Source organism: Hemiscyllium ocellatum, chromosome 35 (genome assembly GCF_020745735.1).
Source record: "Hemiscyllium ocellatum isolate sHemOce1 chromosome 35, sHemOce1.pat.X.cur, whole genome shotgun sequence".
Taxonomy (NCBI): Eukaryota; Metazoa; Chordata; class Chondrichthyes; order Orectolobiformes; family Hemiscylliidae; genus Hemiscyllium; species Hemiscyllium ocellatum.
The window spans coordinates 18,345,213-18,364,317 of NC_083435.1; the positions used below are offsets into that span (position 1 = coordinate 18,345,213).

General features: G+C 50.5%; 1 protein-coding gene across 1 annotated transcript in view; it reads right to left on the reverse strand.

The window, feature by feature from the left end:
• The window catches only part of LOC132832687 (PHD finger protein 1-like), a 68,863-nt gene that overhangs the window by 20,794 nt on the left and 28,964 nt on the right, over positions 1-19,105 (reverse strand). The window contains exons 5-9 of the mRNA XM_060850780.1: positions 14,430-14,525; positions 12,018-12,115; positions 10,599-10,747; positions 3,351-3,446; positions 1,123-1,191 (exon numbers count right to left, since the gene is read on the reverse strand). Coding sequence (XP_060706763.1) covers positions 1,123-1,191; positions 3,351-3,446; positions 10,599-10,747; positions 12,018-12,115; positions 14,430-14,525 — 508 coding nt within the window. The remainder of the gene's footprint in view (positions 1-1,122; positions 1,192-3,350; positions 3,447-10,598; positions 10,748-12,017; positions 12,116-14,429; positions 14,526-19,105) is intronic.

The following is a 19,105-nucleotide window of genomic DNA, read 5'->3' on the forward strand; positions in this document are numbered from 1 at the left end:
CCCAACACAACAGACCAAGACACACGAATAGAAAGTGGGACGTACCACCAGTGTTTCACAGGAGGCTCACTGATGATGTTACCTAGCCCGGTGACGAAACGTCTGAGAACAGCTCAGCGAGCAAACTTACAACCTAATGGCCTCAATTTGTGCCTCCCTCTGATCTCCAGTGTTTCTAAGTTTTGCCCCAGGGTTCCAAGCTTATCCGAAGGTTCTCAGTTCCTCCTGAGGTTTCACCACAGTGGTGTCACCTGCCTCAGGTCTGCCTGGATATGTAACAGAGGAGTACACACACACAGACACAGACACAGCACCCAGTCTAGAACAAGCTGACGTTGCGGAGGCTCTGAGCTGCTGCCTGGCAACAGCAATATCGTCCTTCACAAGCGACGTCGTTACCGAAACCAAATTCATCCACAGCCATCTGAACTATCTAGAGATTCCCCCCCTCCACCTCCCCCACTCCCTTAGTCAGGAGGATGGTGACATTCTTGGTGGCACACTGTGGGTAAAGGCATCCGTCAGGGAGTCCGGGATCAGTTCGTAGCTGATCTCAGTTCGAACGTATCCTGGGTCGGGGTTGGGTTGGGAAATGGTGTGGATTCAAGGGGCTCTCATTTACAATCAGCGTGCTCTCGCGTAGACGACTGGAGGGGGGGTTGGGAGTGGGTACGTTCGGCTGTGTTGGCACATGTCTCGCCTCATGCAGCAACCCTGGAGAATCGTTAGCTTGGCCGGAATCTTGGGAGGGTCCTCACCCCTGTAGGGAGTGGGACAGGGAAGGCATGGTAACAAACTGACAAGACTGTGAGCAACAGGGCATCAGGATAACTCAAAGCTACTCCTCACCGGGTTAGATCAGCACAATATCTTGATATCTACAGCGCAGTTTAAATTTAAAATTAAATCACACCTTGACTTGCTAGATTCCAGATAATTCAGCTCGGGTCTGTTTAACCTCTCCTCGTCATTCAACCCTCAAAGTTCTCATTCTGGAAAATCTACACCGCAGTCCCACCATCTCCTTCCCAAGGCGTGCTATGCAACCAGCGGGCACTGGGTGAGGGGGTGGGATGACCAGGCTTTGTAAAGGGAATTTGTAGTGAAAGACAGTGTACTCACCATTCCAGAGACAGCCTTTTCACAAACTCCGCTCTACCTGTACAGACACAGCATACAAACAGGTAAAACCTACAAACACAGCAGAAGGTCAAATCAGTTTGAAACCATTACTGGGCACGGAGCACAAGGCAATCACTAACACAGCACGGTGATAACATTCAATTGATAAGGACCCGATTCAGCGGGGAGAGAGATCCATTCTGTGTCTAACCCCATGCTGTCCCTGCGCCTGGGAGTGTTTGATGGGGGACAGTGTAGATGGAGCTTTACTCTGTATCTAACCCCGTGCTGTTCCTGCCCTGGGAGTGTTTGATGGGCACAGTGTATAGGGAGCTTTACTCTGTATCTAACCCCATGCTGTCCCTGCGCCTGGGAGTGTTTGATGGGGAACAGTGTAGAGGCAGCTTTACTCTGTATCTAACCCTGTGCTGTCCCTGTCCTGGGAGTGTTTGATGGGGGACAGTGTAGAAGGAGCTTTACTCTGTATTTAACCCTGTGCTGTCCCTGTCCTGGGAGTGTTTGATGGGGGACAGTGTAGAAGGAGCTTTACTCTGTATCTAACCCTGTGCTGTCCCTGTCCCTGTCCCTGTCCCTGGGAGTGTTTGATGGGGATAGTGTAGAGGCAGAATGAAAGATTCTGTCTTGAATGCTGGGTAGAAGGTCAGACCAGGCTAGGGGTCAGGTAGCGGGTGGTTTAATGTGTAGTAATGCAGGAGAGCTGGCAGTGAGCTCATATAAAGGGAAACACAACATGGCAGAAACGTAATCAAAATGCAGTAACAACCTGATCTTACTGTTTTAAACAATATGATAGGGGCAGGACATCCCAGGGCCTATTTTCTCAGTTATTCCTACGATCTGTAATGGTGGACTTTTTATTTCTTCACTTTTCTAAGTCTTCTTCCCGGTACTGAAGAATCTGCACCTCGTACTGAAGATGTTGCCGTGAGTGGTTGCTGTACTCCATGTGACAATAAAGCTCATTCTAATTCAATTCTGGCCTGAATTCGCAGCAGCAGCGTTTGTCCGATGAAAGCTGACCCGGTGACAGTGTGATCGTCACAGCCAACTTCTATCGAACTGCCCCTCGGGAAGATGTCGCCGTACTGCCTCACTGAGATCCAAGTCGCTGGCTCGGGCCCATATCGAACGGGAGGGTGTGGTTCAGGGCTAACTGTGGAGCTGTGACCGGGAGTCACGTGGAGGTCAGAGGGGGTTCGGGCGAGGAGGGTTCACTTCCCTTGCAGAGTAGAGAACCAGACGGGTTCCTGGCAACAAAGCGACTATCACCGAGGCTAGACTAATCAGAGTAAGGGTTGAGGAGGGGGCTTGACTACACTTTCCAGCCTCTCCCTTAAAGATAACCCCTGAACCCCACCCTCCACCCCACCAACCCCCACTCCGTCAGGAATGTTTGAGGACTCTGGGTCTATATTCGATGGTGTTGAGAAGTTTGGGGGGGGGGGGGGGGGGGGGTTTAATTGAATACTGCATGGCCTGGGCAGAGTGAATGTCGGGAAGATGTTTCCATTGGTTGGTCAGGCGAGGACGGGAGGGCAGAACCTTCGAGTGAAGGGAAGACCTTTTAGAATGGAGATAAGGAGAAACGTCCTCAGTCGGAGAGATGGGAATCTGTGGAATTCACTGCCTCAGAAGGTTGTGGAGGCCAGCTCATGGAGTATATTGAAGACGGAGATAGATAGGTTCTTGATTGTCAAGGGGATCAAGGGTTACAGGGGAGAGTGGGGCAGAGTGGGGGAGAGTGGGGGAGAGTGGGGGAGAGTGGGGGGAGAGTGGGGGGGAGAGTGGGGCAGAGTGGGGCAGAGTGGGGCAGAGTGGGGCAGAGTAACTTCTCAGCCGTGATTGAATAGCAGAGCAAGCTTAATTTCTGCTCCGATGTCTTACGGTTCTCTGGGGAATGGGGTTCCATAGAACAGTGACTCTCAACATCAAGGGGAGATGCCTTAGCATTTTGTTAATGCAGGCGCACACCCCCCCTCCCCCAGCCCAACACCCCTTCCCCTTAAAGACGGTGTCCCCTGGCTCTCGGCTCTCCCACAAGGGGATGACATTCCCCACAGCTGCTGACTTCTCCAGCCCCCTCGGATCTTGTACGCTCTTTGCTGCTCAGTACCAGGGGGCGGGCACAAAGGGATTCACGTGTGACAGGCCCGGGGGGGGGGGGGGGGGGCGGGCGCGCGCAGCAGCTGGGCTCACGCCCCTCTCACCTGTCTCCATAGAGCAGCGGCTTGCTCAGGCACTGGGTACAGGCCTCATGGAACCAGTGCTGGCACCGGCAACACTGCAGCATCTTCAGATTCCACCTGGCGGAAGACAGGGGGGGCTCGTAACTACACCGCGTCCGCTCCCACAGCCAAACGCACCCCCCCCACCCCCCTCCAGACTGTGGTCATGCTGTAGAGAACGCAGGTGCACACACCCCCCTCCCCCCAGCCCAACACCCCTTCCCCTTAAACGTGTGCACAGGTAAAAGGGGACAGGGGAGGGGAGAAGAGGGTGTCAAAGATGGCAGCTGGGAAGATTGGGTCCTCTGGGCAAAGTGGAGTCTGCGTGGCATTGCCGGATGTTTGTCTGAATGGTGAGGAGCCTGGAGCGAGGGTCAAAACGATCGGCGTCGATCAATGTATTAACGTGGGAGGGATGTTGATAAGTAGCCCCTCTGTCTGGAGTACTGTCAGTTCAGGTGGAGCAGATAAGGCTGGGACAGAGGGGGAAACCTGACTGAGGTGCACAGAGGAACCTCGATTATCCGAACATCAATTATCCCAACTTCGGGTTGTCCGAAGGAGATCTCAGGTTCCCGCGAAAACATCAGTGAGGTAAGTGTATTCGATTTTACCCGTACTGAAAAGGCTGGCAAGAACAACGATACACAAGCAGCTCAAGTGACTGGATATTTTTTAGGGTAAGGGTGAGTTACACAGCCCTTTGCAAAAGTTAGTGCTTTCCAATACAAGGTAAACCCGTCACTTTATCGGGCCGTTTGCGAAAATAATGGGCAAGAAAGTGAAACGCATGTGCGAGACGGTGTGATCTGAGCTCCCAAAAACTGACAAGTGCCCTTGTGATCGCAGAAGCTGTTCAGGACCTTGTTGAATGGCTTCCCTTGTTTAAGGTAACATCTATTATCCAAATAGTCATTTATCTGAACAACATATTGCCCTGTCCACCTCAATCGGATAATCGGGAGGTTCCTCTGCACAAGATTACAAGGGACATGGACAGGGTGGATAGGAAGTAACTGTTACCCTGAGGGGGAAGGGTCAGTAATGAAGGGACGTCATTTTAAGGTAAGGGTCGGAGGTTAGTTGAGGAAAGTGTTTTTCACCCATAGGATACCACCCCTCCCCTCCCCACTCCACGGAATACATTGCCTGGGAGGGTAATTGAAGTGGGAAACCTCACAACCTTCAAGAAATAATTTGGCTGTGCTCTTTAAATGTCATAACGCTCCAGGCTACAGGCCAAGTGCTGGAAAGTGGGATTAGCATAGGGAGGTCAGGACTGTATGACTTTATAACCAGAGTACAGGGGGTTTGGACAACATGCTGTAGCTCCACAGTGCTCTGGGGAGACCAGGGCTGGGAGCTGGGGAGCAGTTCTGAACAGCTCCCCTCCCCGAAGAGAGTGCTGACTGTGGGAGGGCAGACAGCAGAGACTCGTCAACAACAAATCCTGGACCAAAGGGTTAGATCACAAACCAAGACAAAACACAAAGCTGGCTCATACTCCCTGGGAAGTTATTTTGTGAAAGGGCGATTCGATCGATCCATTAAATGGGAGGAGATGTGGGAGAGACAGAGAGAGGACCTATCTGTACTAGACAGGGAACGCAGGGCGACCCATGGGCATGGAGTAACAATTATTATCCGATTGTCCACAGCAACATCGGGACAAGAATCTCTCTCTCACACACAGCACCCACATACTCATACTCAGGTACAACCCCATACTTGCACACCATGATCCCCACCCACCCCCGCATGCACACAGACACATGCAGGCAGAGTCAGGCCTGCACACATGTACATAAACACACACACACGTACATATACACGCGCACACGTGTACGCGCACGCACACATGTACATTCACACATACACACACGTACATACATACGCACGCGCGTACACAGACACGTACACATATGTGCGCACGCGCGTACACACAGACACGTACACATATGTGCGCACGCGCGTACACACAGACACGTACACATATGTGCGCACGCGCGTACACAGACACGTACACATATGTGCGCGCGCGTACACACACATACGCGTACACATATGTGCGCGCGCGTACACACACATACGCACGTACACATATGTGCGCGCGCGCGTACACACACATACGCACGTACACATATGTGCGCGCGTGCGTACACAGACACGCGCGTACACATGTGTGCGCGCGCGTACACAGGCACGCGCGTACACAGGCACGCGCGTACACATATGTGCGCGCGCGCGTACACAGGCACGCGCGTACACATATGTGCGCGCGCGCGTACACAGGCACGCGCGTACACATATGTGCGCGCGCGCGTACACAGGCACGCGCGTACACATATGTGCGCGCGCGCGTACACAGGCACGCGCGTACACATATGTGCGCGCGCGCGTACACAGGCACGCGCGTACACATATGTGCGCGCGCGCGTACACAGGCGCGCGCGTACACATATGTGCGCGCGCGTACCCAGACGCGCGCGTACACATATGTGCGCGCGCGTACACAGACGCGCGCGTACACATATGTGCGCGCGCGTACACAGACGCGCGCGTACACATATGTGCGCGCGCGTACACAGACACGCGCGTACACATATGTGCGCGCGCGTACACAGACACGCGCGTACACATATGTGCGCGCGCGTACACAGACACGCGCGTACACATATGTGCGCGCGCGTACACAGACACGCGCGTACACATATGTGCGCGCGCGTACACAGACACGCGCGTACACATATGTGCGCGCGCGTACACAGACACGCGCGTACACATATGTGCGCGCGCGTACACAGACACGCGCGTACACATATGTGCGCGCGCGTACACAGACACGCGCGTACACATGTGTACACACGCGTACACATACACGCACGTACACATGTGTACACACGCGTACACATACACGCACGTACACATGTGTACACGCATGTACACATATGTGTACACACACGTACACATACACGCACGTACACATGTGTACACACACGCACACATACACGCACGTACACATACACGTGTACACACACGTACACATACACGCACGTACACATGTGTACACACACGTACACATACACGCACGTACACATATGTGTACACACACGTACACATACACGCACGTACACATATGTGTACACACACGTACACATACACGCACGTACATATATGTGTACACACACGTACACATACACGCACGTACATATATATATATATATACGCGCAAGCACGTACACATACACACACAGATACAGATACACACACACACACGGGTACAGATACACGCACGTACATACATATACGTGCACGCACATACACATACAGGTACAGATACACACACGGGTACAGATACACACACATATGTACACATACGCACACATACACGTACACGTGTACACGTACAGATACACGCACGTATATACACACGTACATACACAAGTGTAAACATACAAACATATACACATGTACATACACACGTACACACACACGTACATATACACTCACACACACCCACGTACACAGGGGCGCACACACGTATATACACATGCACACATATACACACCCACGTACACACACAACCCCATGCACATGCGTACACGCACACACGTACAGATTCGCGCACGCACAGACGCACACACGTATGTGCAGACACACACATGCACACACACGTACGCGTGCAGACACACACATGCACACACACGTACGCGCGCACACACGTACGCGCAGATGCACGCGCGCACACACGTACGCGCAGATGCACGCGCACACACGTACGCGCAGATGCACGCACACACACGTACGCGCAGATGCACACACACACAGATGCACACACACACACGCACAGATGCACACACACACGCACTTACGCGCAGATGCACACACACACACGTACGCGCAGATGCACACACACACACGTACGCGCAGATGCGCACACACACACGCACAGATGCACACACACACACGCACAGATGCAAACACACACACACACTTACGCGCAGATGCACACACACACACGTACGTGCAAATACACACACACATACGCGCAGATACACACACACACACACGTACGCGCAGATGCGCACACACACACGTACGCGCAGATGCGCACACACACGTACGCGCAGATGCACACACACACGTACGTACGCGCAGATGCACACACGTACGCGCAGATGCACACACACGTACGCGCAGATGCACACACACACACGTACGTACATGCAGATGCACACACACGTACGCGCAGATATACACACACACACGTACGCGCAGATGCACACACACACACGTACGTACGCGCAGATGCACACACACACGTACGTACGCGCAGATGCACACACACACGTACGTACGCGCAGATGCACACACACACATGTACGCGCAGATGCACGCACACACACACGTACGCACAGATACATACACACGTACGCGCAGATGCGCACACACACACGTACGCGCAGATGCGCACACACGTACGCGCAGATGCACACACGTACGCGCAGATGCACACACACACACACGTTCGTACGCGCAGATGCACACACACACGTACGCGCAGATGCACACACACACGTACGCGCAGATGCACACACACGTACGCGCAGATGCACGCACACACGTACGCGCAGATGCACGCACACACACACACGTACGTACGCGCAGATGCACACACACGTACGTACGCGCAGATGCACACACACACACACGCGCAGATGCACGCACACACACGCGCAGATGCGCACACACACGTACGCGCAGATGCGCACACACGTACGCGCAGATGCGCACACACACACGTACGCGCAGATGCGCACACACACGTACGCGCAGATGCGCACACACGTACGCGCAGATGCGCACACACACACGTACGCGCAGATGCGCACACACACGTACGCGCAGATGCGCACACACACACGTACGCGCAGATGCGCACACACAGAAGTACGCGCAGATGCGCACACACACACGTACGCGCAGATGCACACACACGTACGCGCAGATGCACACACACGTACGCGCAGATGCACACACACGTACGCGCAGATACACACACGTACGCGCAGATGCACACACACACGTACGTACGCGCAGATGCACACACACACGTACGCGCAGATGCACACACACACGTACGCGCAGATGCACACACACGTACGCGCAGATGCACACACACACACGCAGATGCACGCACACACACACACGTACGTACGCGCAGATGCACACACACGTACGTACGCGCAGATGCACACACACACACGTACGCGCAGATACACACACACGTACGCGCAGATGCGCACACACACGTACGCGCAGATGCGCACACACACGTACGCGCAGATGCACACACACACACACACACGTACGCGCAGATGCACACACACGTACGTACGCGCAGATGCACGCACACACGTACGTACGCGCAGATGCACGCACACACATGTACGCGCAGATGCGCACACACACACGTACGCGCAGATACACACACACGTACGCGCAGATGCGCACACACACGTACGCGCAGATGCACACACACACGTACGCGCAGATGCACACACACACACGTACGCGCAGATGCGCACGCACGTACGCGCAGATGCACACGCACGTACGCGCAGATGCACACGCACGTACGCGCAGATGCACACGCACGTGCAGATACACACACGTACGCGCAGATACACACACGTACGCGCAGATGCACACACACACACGTACGTACGCGCAGATGCACACACACACGTACGCGCAGATGCACACACACGTACGCGCAGATGCACACACACACGTACGCGCAGATGCACACACACACGTACGCGCAGATACACACACACGTACGCGCAGATGCACGCACACACACACACGTACGTACGCGCAGATGCACACACACGTATGTACGCGCAGATGCACACACACGTACGCGCAGATGTTCACACACACACGTACGCGCAGATACACACACACGTACGCGCAGATGCGCACACACACGTACGCGCAGATGCGCACACACACACGTACGCGCAGATGCGCACACACACGTACGCGCAGATGCGCACACACACGTACGCGCAGATGCGCACACACACGTACGCGCAGATGCACACACACACGTACGCGCAGATGCACACACACACACGTACGCGCAGATGCACACACACACGTACGCGCAGATGCACACACACATACACGTAGATACACACACATATACACAGATATGCGTACACACACGTAACACACACGCACATGTACATACACATATAACACGTACATATGCACACACATACATGCACACTCACATACTGAAACGCACACACGCACAGATACACGCACACGTGCACACGCAGATACACACACGCACATGTACATACACACATACACACACACATACAGATACGCGCACACGCAGACATGTACATACACACACACGTACACACACAGATACACGTGAGCACCACACGTGTACACACACATGTACAGATACACATATACACACACACACACACACACATTGGGGCACCCCTTTTGCAAATGGCAAAGAATGCTAAATCAATTGAGGTCAGTGTATGATGCGTTTCAGAAAGGGATATGGTCCAAAGGCAGAATGTCGGTCAGAGGTCAGCCAGAACAAGACTGAGGGGACTCTTCCTCTCCCTCCCTCTCATCGTTTCTGAACGGGGAGATGCCCTTTCCCTGACCACCGGTCGAGAGACTCCTGGCTCGGTCAGTGGGACAGGCTGCTCTACCCTCCCATCTCATCCCTTGCTCCTCTTCAAGTCAACACTTTCATGTGGATGTTACGGGCAGGCCCTGTTCCTAACTGCTCCTGAACGCTGGGGCTCACCGGGCCACTTTGAAAGGGGCAATTAAGAGTCGGGAGGGCAGACAGCAGAAACTCGTCAACAACAAATTGCGGACCAAAGGGTTAGATGACAAACCAAGGAATGGAGTCACGCATGAGAGAAAGGACGGCAGATTTCCTTCCTTAAGTGACATGAATCGTAGAGGCATCCCAGAGCGTGATGCAAATCAGGGTAGCCAATAGCCATCCCGGAGAGTAACAGAAATTGGGGTGACCAAGGGAGAGTACCGTGGAGTGGGACCCAACACTGGCACCGTACAGGAAGCGGGGAGCCAGGGAAGGTGCCGGGGGCTGGTGACCTTTGTATCGGAGAGTGGCAATGCGACCCTGATCAGAGGACGGGAGGATGAAGGTGAAACACTTACTCTCCGGGGCCTCCGCAGTAACAGTAACACTGCTGCTGGTTGGCGAGGTGCTGGGAGTCCCACTCGAGGGTCCGGAGTTGGTAGGGAAGCACTCGTTTCATGGCCTGCATTGCTTTGGCATAAGGCCCCTTCTTTAAGGCACCTCCTTTCTGACAGGAACATCGAGTATATGTTAAGTGCTTTCAAACAACTCCCAGCGTGTGACAGGATTACCCCAGACCGTGCGCGCACAACTTTCCAATCCGATCCATCCCAATCCGACAAGCTCGTTGGATGCTACCACATCCCTGCTATCATGTGGATATCTAAAGACATTGCTGCCTGACCCTTTGAGTGTGCGTGCGCGTGTCTGCATGCACATCGTGTGCGATTGTGTCTGCCTGTGCCCGTGTGCACCTGTACCTGCAAGTGCCTGTGTGCGCCTGCGTGTGTATCGGGGTGTGTGTGTGTATATATATATATATACAAGTGTGCCTGTATATGTGTGTGTGTGTGTGTGTACACACAAGTGTGCCTGTAATGCTATGTGTGTGTGTGTGTACACAAGTGTTCTTGTATCTGAGTGTGTGTATACAAGTTTGCTTGTATCGGTGTGTATACAAGTGTGCCTGTATTGGTGTGCGTGTACGTGAGTGCCTGCATCCCTGTGTGTGCAATTGTATCTCTGTGTGTACATGTTTGCCTGTATCTGTGTGCTTGCTTGTATGTGTGTACATGAGTGCCGGTATCACTGTGCAAGCACCTGTATCTCAGTGTGTATGCGTGTGCTTGTATCTGTGTGCATATGCGAGTGCCCATAACGCTGTATGCACACCTGTTTCTCCGTGCGCGTATGTGAGCATCCATATCATTGTGTGCGCGTCTGTATCTCGGTGTATGAGTGTGCTTGTATTTGTGTGTGTATGCATGTGCCTGCATCTGTGCGCACGCCTGCATCTGTGCACGTGCTCGTATCTCTGTGTGCACGTGTGTGCCTGTACATGTGTGCATGCCCGTATCCCTGTGTGTGCGCCTGAGTGCCTGTATCGCTGTGCATGCACGTGAATCTCGGTGTGTATGCACATGCCTGTATCTGTACGTGCACACGAGTGCCCGTCACACTGTGTGCACGCCTGTATCTCGGTGTATGCATGTATTTGTATCTGTGTGCGACAGTATATCTGTGTGTGCACGCATGTGCCTGTTTCTGTGCGCACGCCTGTATTTGTGCATGTACCCGTATCCCTGTGTGTACGCGAGTCCTGTTGCTCTACACGCTCACCTGTATCTGTATGTGTGTGTATCGGTGTATATTTTGGGCAGGAAATGTCCATTGCAATGTATAAAGCCCCATCCCCACCCCACCCCACCGTCCTGCTCCTGACAACATCCCAGACCCTGCCCAGTGTTACCGAAACCTCGGAGCGGTGCTGCTCTTACCTTGGTGGCTACGGCAAAGATACAGGAGCGGCAAATCCAAGCGGGCAGGATTTGCTCCTCAGGCTCTATCTTGGGGGCATGGCACTCCTGATGATACCCTGCCAGGACAGAGAGAGATGGTGGTTCACATCGTGTTGAGGTTCTGCCACCCCCTGTTGGTGGGAGCTCACCTTGCAGCCGTGCTCCTCACGTGGAATCGGCCACTGAAACCAGAGAAACACTCCCCTGGCGGTGAAGCGCCGTGAAGGGTGCTACATAAATGCAAGGCTCTTTCCTTTTCGGGGTGGGGTGCTCTTTGGAGGGTCAGTGTGGACTCAGTGGGTTGAATGGCGTGCTTCCACACTGTGGGGATTTTACAAAAGCAGCGTTTGTCCACTTGAAAAGGGGATTCAGGCAGGCAGTAACATCTCTGCAAGCTGTGCTAGAACCGTGTGCATGTGTGCTGAAGTATGAGTGGCTAAGAGTGCGTGTGTGCGCTTCTAACAGAGAGAGAGAGAGAGAGAGAGTGTCGGTGTGTGTGTAAGAGAGTGCGTGTGTGCGCTTCTAACAGAGAGAGAGAGAGAGAGAGAGTGTCGGTGTGTGTGTAAGAGAGTGCGTGTGTGCGCTTCTAACAGACATAGAGAGAGAGAGAGAGTGAGAGAGAGAGAGTGTCGGTGTGTGTGTAAGAGAGTGCGTGTGTGCGCTTCTAACAGACAGCGAGAGAGAGAGTGAGAGAGAGAGAGAGTGTGTCGGTGTGTGTGTAAGAGAGTGCGTGTGTGCGCTTCTAACAGAGAGAGAGAGTGAGAGAGAGAGAGAGAGAGTGAGAGAGAGAGAGTCGGTGTGTGTGTAAGAGAGTGCGTGTGTGCGCTTCTAACAGACAGAGAGAGAGTGAGTGTCGGTGTGTGTGTAAGAGAGTGCCTGTGTGCGCTTCTAACAGACAGAGAGAGAGAGAGAGAGAGAGAGAGAGAGAGAGAGAGAGAGAGAGAGAGAGAGAGAGAGAGAGAGAGAGTGTGTGTGTGTGTGTGTGTGTGTGTGTGTGTGTGTGTGTGTGTGTGTGTGTATATAAGAGAATGTGCGTGCATGCATCAGAATGACCCTATTCAAAGACAGGGCATGCCCTGACTGAGTGTGTGGGTGTACTTCATTACTGAGAAAGGCAGGCCTCTGAGCAGAATGGGGATGAACCTCTCTGCCCGGCAGGTAGGGGCGGGGAGGATTTACTTTGACGAATCTTGTCCTGATGACTCAAGGTTCATCAGCAAAGCGAGATTAAGGTCAAGTTCTGTCTCCCTCTCCCCTGCAGCATCCCTGAATCTTCCTGCCTCCCGTCACCCGAAAGCGAGCTTCATTATGATCTGAATGGCAATGAGTTGGGAGGGGGGGGTATGGTTGCCCCAAGACCTGGGTGCCCCTGGATACTTGTCGTTGCCATAAGGCTTATGGGTACAGCAGGCGGCGAAGAAGGGAAACGGTACACTGAACGCCAGAGTGAGAGAGTTCATGTGCAGGAACAGGAATTTCTCACTGCTGTTGTACAGGGTCTTGGTGAGACCACCTTCTGGGCTACGGTTAGGGTCTCCTTTTCTCAGGAAGGGGTGCTCTGGCTCAGGAGGGAGACCGAGCCAGTGGAAATAATTCTGAGCGTTGTTGCCACTATCAAAGGTACAGGAGATTAGTCAGCTCCCCCCACCCCCCCTCAAAGCAGGTAGATTCATGGTACCCCACACTACTCTCACCCCACCCGCCTCCCCTCCACCGCTAACCCATTCCTTGACTTCCCCCCCCATCCCCCCCATATCCCCTCCCCCACATATCCCCTCCCCCATCCCATCTCTCCATCCCCACCCCTCCATCCCCACCTCCTCCTCCATCCCCCCATCCCTTCGCCATCCCCTCCCCAATCACCCCCACATCCCCTTCCCCTACTCCCCCCCCAACCCAACCCATCCCCTTCCCCTACTCCCCCCCCAACCCATCCCCTTCCCCTACTCCCCCCCAACCCATCCCCTTCCCCTACTCCCCCCCAACCCATCCCCTTCCGCTACACCCCCCCAACCCATCCCCTTCCCCTACTCCCACCCCCAACCCATCCCCTTCCCCTACTCCCACCCCCAACCCATCCCCTTCCCCTACTCCCACCCCCAACCCATCCCCTTCCCCTACTCCCACCCCCAACCCATCCCCTTCCCCTACTCCCACCCCCAACCCATCCCCTTCCCCTACTCCCACCCCCAACCCATCCCCTTCCCCTACTCCCACCCCCAACCCATCCCCTTCTCCTCCATCACCAGATATCCGCCCCATCACTTCCATCCCGTCACCCACATCACCCCCCATCACCTCCCCACATCTGCACCCATTCCCTCAACCCCTATTCCCCCATTCCCCCCCATCCCCTCCCCCCACCCCCATCCCCATCCCATCCCCTCTTACCTTGCTTACACTTTGCACAGTTCACAACCTTGTTGCCCGGGCCGGTCGTGTCATCCTTGCACAGGCAGCAGATGTGCTCCGTCCCAGGGATCGCAGCTGGAACCAAACAGACAGAGAGTGTCACACCGCGAGGGGCAAGCGAGTGTACAGGCAGTGGGCTGGCACTGGGCAGTGTGCTGGCACTGGGCAGCGGCACCGGGTGACAGCACAGAAAGGCAAGGTCGGCGGGTATCGATCACACAGAGTAAAGACGGGTTAGTGAGCCGCAGGCACCGAGGCTGGCTCAGAATAAGACATGGCAGCCATAACAGAAGGCTCAAGATAGGGCAGGACCCAATATTAAATATCCCTGGGATTGTACAGTGAAGGTGTGTGTGTGTGTGTTTGTGTATGTCTGCGCGCGTGCACATGCGTAAAACAGACTGCATTATACTGTGAGGGTGTGTGCGTATAACAGACTACATTATAACAGGGGTTGTATACGGTGTGTGTGCGCTCATGCGCATGTAAAACAGGCTGTGTAATATACAGACCACACTATAAGAGGAGTTGTATACTGTGTGTGTGTGTGTGTGTGTGTGTGTACAGACCGCATTATAAGAGGAGTTGTATACTCTGTGTGTGTGTATGACAGACTATGTTATAATGGGAATTGTATAGTGAAGGTGTGCATTTAATAAGGCAGACAGTGTATAGCAGACTGCGGTATGACAGGGATTATATAGTGAGGCAGAATGTGCATAGCAGATTACACTATAACAGGGATTGCATAGTGAGGGTGCATGCGTGTATATAATAGACAGCATTATAACCGAGTGATATCATGAGAGTGTAATACTGCATTGTAATGGGGATTGTATAGTGAGGGTGTGTATATAGCATACAGCATTATAACAGAGTGACATAATGAGGGAGCGTGTGTATAGCAAATAGCATTACAACAGAGTGATATAATGACAGAGAGTGTATATAGCATGTGGCATGATAACAGTGTTTTAAAGAGAGAGGGTGTAAGTAGCAGATGGCATTATAACAAAGTGATATAATGAGGGCGTGTGTATATAGCTGGCGGCATTATATTAGAGTGATACAGTGAGAGCATGTATGTATAGCTACAATATTATAATAGTGATATAATGAGGGAGAGTGTGTATAACAAATGACATTACAACAGAGTGATATAATGAGGGAGCGTGTGTACAGCAGATGGTATTATATTAGAGTGATATAATGAGGGCGTGTGTGTGTAGCAGAAGACATTACAACAGAGTGATATAATGAGGAAGAGTGTATATAGCATATGGCATGATAACAGAGTGTTACAATGTGGGAGGGTGTATGTAGCAGATGGTATTATAATAGTGATATAATGAAAGAGCGCGTGTATAGCAGACAGCATTATAATACAGTGATATAATGAGGGAGAGTGTATATAGCAGACGGTATTATAACAGAGCGATATAATGAGGGAGCGTGTAAATTGCAGACGGCATTAAAATAGAGTGATATAATGAGGGATAGTGCATTTAGCAGACTGCATTATAACACAGTGATATAATGAAGGAGTGTGTATATAGCTGGCAGCATTATACCAGAGTGATATAATGAGGGATAGTGTATGTAGCAGACTGCATTATAACACAGTGATATAATGAAGGAGTGTGTATATAGCTGGCAGCATTATACCAGAGTGATATAACGAGGGATAGTGTATGTAGCAGACGGTATTATAACAGATTGATATAACGGCTTTAAAATAGAGTGATATAATGAGGGATAGTGTATGTAGCAGACGGTATTATAACAGATTGATATAACGGCTTTAAAATAGAGTGATATAATGAGGGATAGTGTATATAGCAGACTGCATTATAACACAGTGATATAATGAAGGAGTGTGTATATAGCTGGCAGCATTATACCAGAGTGACATAATGAGGGAGAGTGTATGTAGCAGACGGCATTATAACAGAGTGATGTAATGAGGAATAGTGTGTATAGCAGATGGCATCATAACAGTGATATAATGAGGGAGTGTGTGAGTAGCAGACAGCATTATAACAGAGCGATATAATGAGGGAGAGTGCATATAGCAGATGACATTATAACAAAGTGATATAATGAGGGAGTGAGTATATAGCAGATGGCATTATATCAGTGATATAATGAGGGAGAGTGTATATAGCAGGCAGCATTATAACAAAGTGATATAATGAGGGAGTGTGTGTATAGCAAACAGCATTACAACAGAGTGATATAATGAGGGAGTGTGTGTATAGCATGTGACATGATAACAGAGTGATGAGGGAGCACGTATATAGCAGACGGCATTATAATAGTGATAAAATGAGGGAGCGTGTGTATAGCAGACAGCATTATAACAGTGATATAATGAGGGAGCATGTATATAGCAAAGGGCATTATAACAAAGTGATATAATGAGGGCGTGTGTATATAGCTGGCGGCATTATATTAGTGATACAGTGAGGGCATGTATGTATAGCTACAGTATTATAATAGTGATATAATGAGGGAGAGTGTGTATAGCAGACGACATTACAACAGAGTGATATAATGAGGGAGCGTCTGTACAGCAGATGGTATTATATTAGAGTGATATAATGAGGGCGTGTGTGTGTAGCAGAAGACATTACAACAGAGTGATATAAAGAGGAAGAGTGTATATAGCATATGGCATGATAACAGAATGTTACAATGTGGGAGGGTGTATGTAGCAGATGGTATTTTAATAGTGATTTAATGAAGGAGCGCGTGTATAGCAGACAGCATTATAATACAGTGATATAATGAGGGAGAGTGTATACAGCAAACTGCATTATAACAGAGCGATATAATGAAGGAGTGTGTATATAGCGGGCGGCATTATACCAAAGTGATATAATGAGGGAGAGTGTATGTAGCAGACGGCATTATAACAGTGATATATTGATGAAGCGTGTAAATAGCAGATGGCATTATAACACAGTGATATAATGAAGGAGTGTATATATAGCTGGCAGCATTATACCAGAGTGATATAATGAGGGAGAGTGTATGTAGCAGACAGCATTATAACAGAGTGATGTAATGAGGAATAGTGTGTATAGCATTTGGCATTATAACAGACTGATATAATGAAGGAGTGTTTATATAGCTGGCGGCATTACACTAGAGTGATATAACGAGGGATAGTGTATGAAGGAGACGGTCTTATAACCGATTGATATAAAGGCTTTAAAATAGAGTGATATAATGAGGGATAGTGTATATAGCAGACTGCATTATAACACAGTGATATAATGAAGGAGTGTGTATATAGCTGGCAGCATTATACCAGAGTGACATAATGAGGTAGAGTGTTATAATGCTATCTGATACAGAGTGATATAATGAGGGAGAGTGTATCAGATAGCATTATAACACTCTACCTCATTATGTCACTCTGGTATAATGCTGCCAGCTATATACACTATCCCTCATTATATCACTGTGTTATAATGCCGTCTGCTATCGACACACTCCCATTTTATATCACTCTATTATAATGTCGTCTGCTATACACACTGTCCCTCATTATGTCACTGTGTTATAATACCATCTGCTATATACACACTCCCTCATTATATTGTTCTGTTATAATGTCGTCTGCTATACACCCACTCCCTCATTATATCACTTTGTTAAAATGCCATCTGCTACATACATACAGAGTGATATAATGAGGGAGAGTGTATGTATGTAGCAGATGGCATTTTAACAAAGTGATATAATGAGGGAGTGGGTGTATAGCAGACGACATTATAACAGAACAATATAATGAGGGAGTGTGTATATAGCAGATGGTATTATAACACAGTGACATAATGAGGGACAGTGTGTATAGCAGACGACATTATAATAGAGTGATATAAAATGGGAGTGTGTCGATAGCAGACGGCATTATAACACAGTGATATAATGAGGGATAGTGTATATAGCAAACTGCATTATAACACAGTGATACAATGAAGGAGTGTGTATATAGCTGGCGGCATTATACCAGAGTGATATAATGAGGGAGAGTGCGTATAGCAGACGGCACTATAACAGAGTGATATAATGAGGGAGAGTGCGTATAGCAGACGGTATTATAACAGAGTGATATAATGAGGGAGTGTGTGAGTAGCAGATGGTATTATAACAGAGCAATATAATGAGGAAGAGTGTGTATAGCAGACGGCATTATAACACAGTGATATAATGAAGGAGTGTCTATATAGCTGGCGGCATTATACCGGAGTGATATAATGAGGGCGAGTGTATGTAGCAGATGGCATTTTAACAAAGTGATACAATGAGGGAGAGTGTGTAGAGCAGATGACATTATAACAGTGATATAATGAGGGAGTGTGTGACTAGCAGACAGCATTATAACAGACCGATATAATGAGGGAGAGTGCATATAGTAGACGGTATTATAACAGAGTGATATAATGAGGGAGTGTGAGAGTAGCAGATGGTATTATAACACAGCAATATAATGAGGGAGAGTGTGTATAGCAGACGACATTATAATAGAGTGATATAAAATGGGAGCGTGTCGATAGCAGACGGCATTATAACACAGTGATATAATGAGGGATAGTGTATATAGCAAACTGCATTATAACACAGTGATACAATGAAGGAGTGTGTAT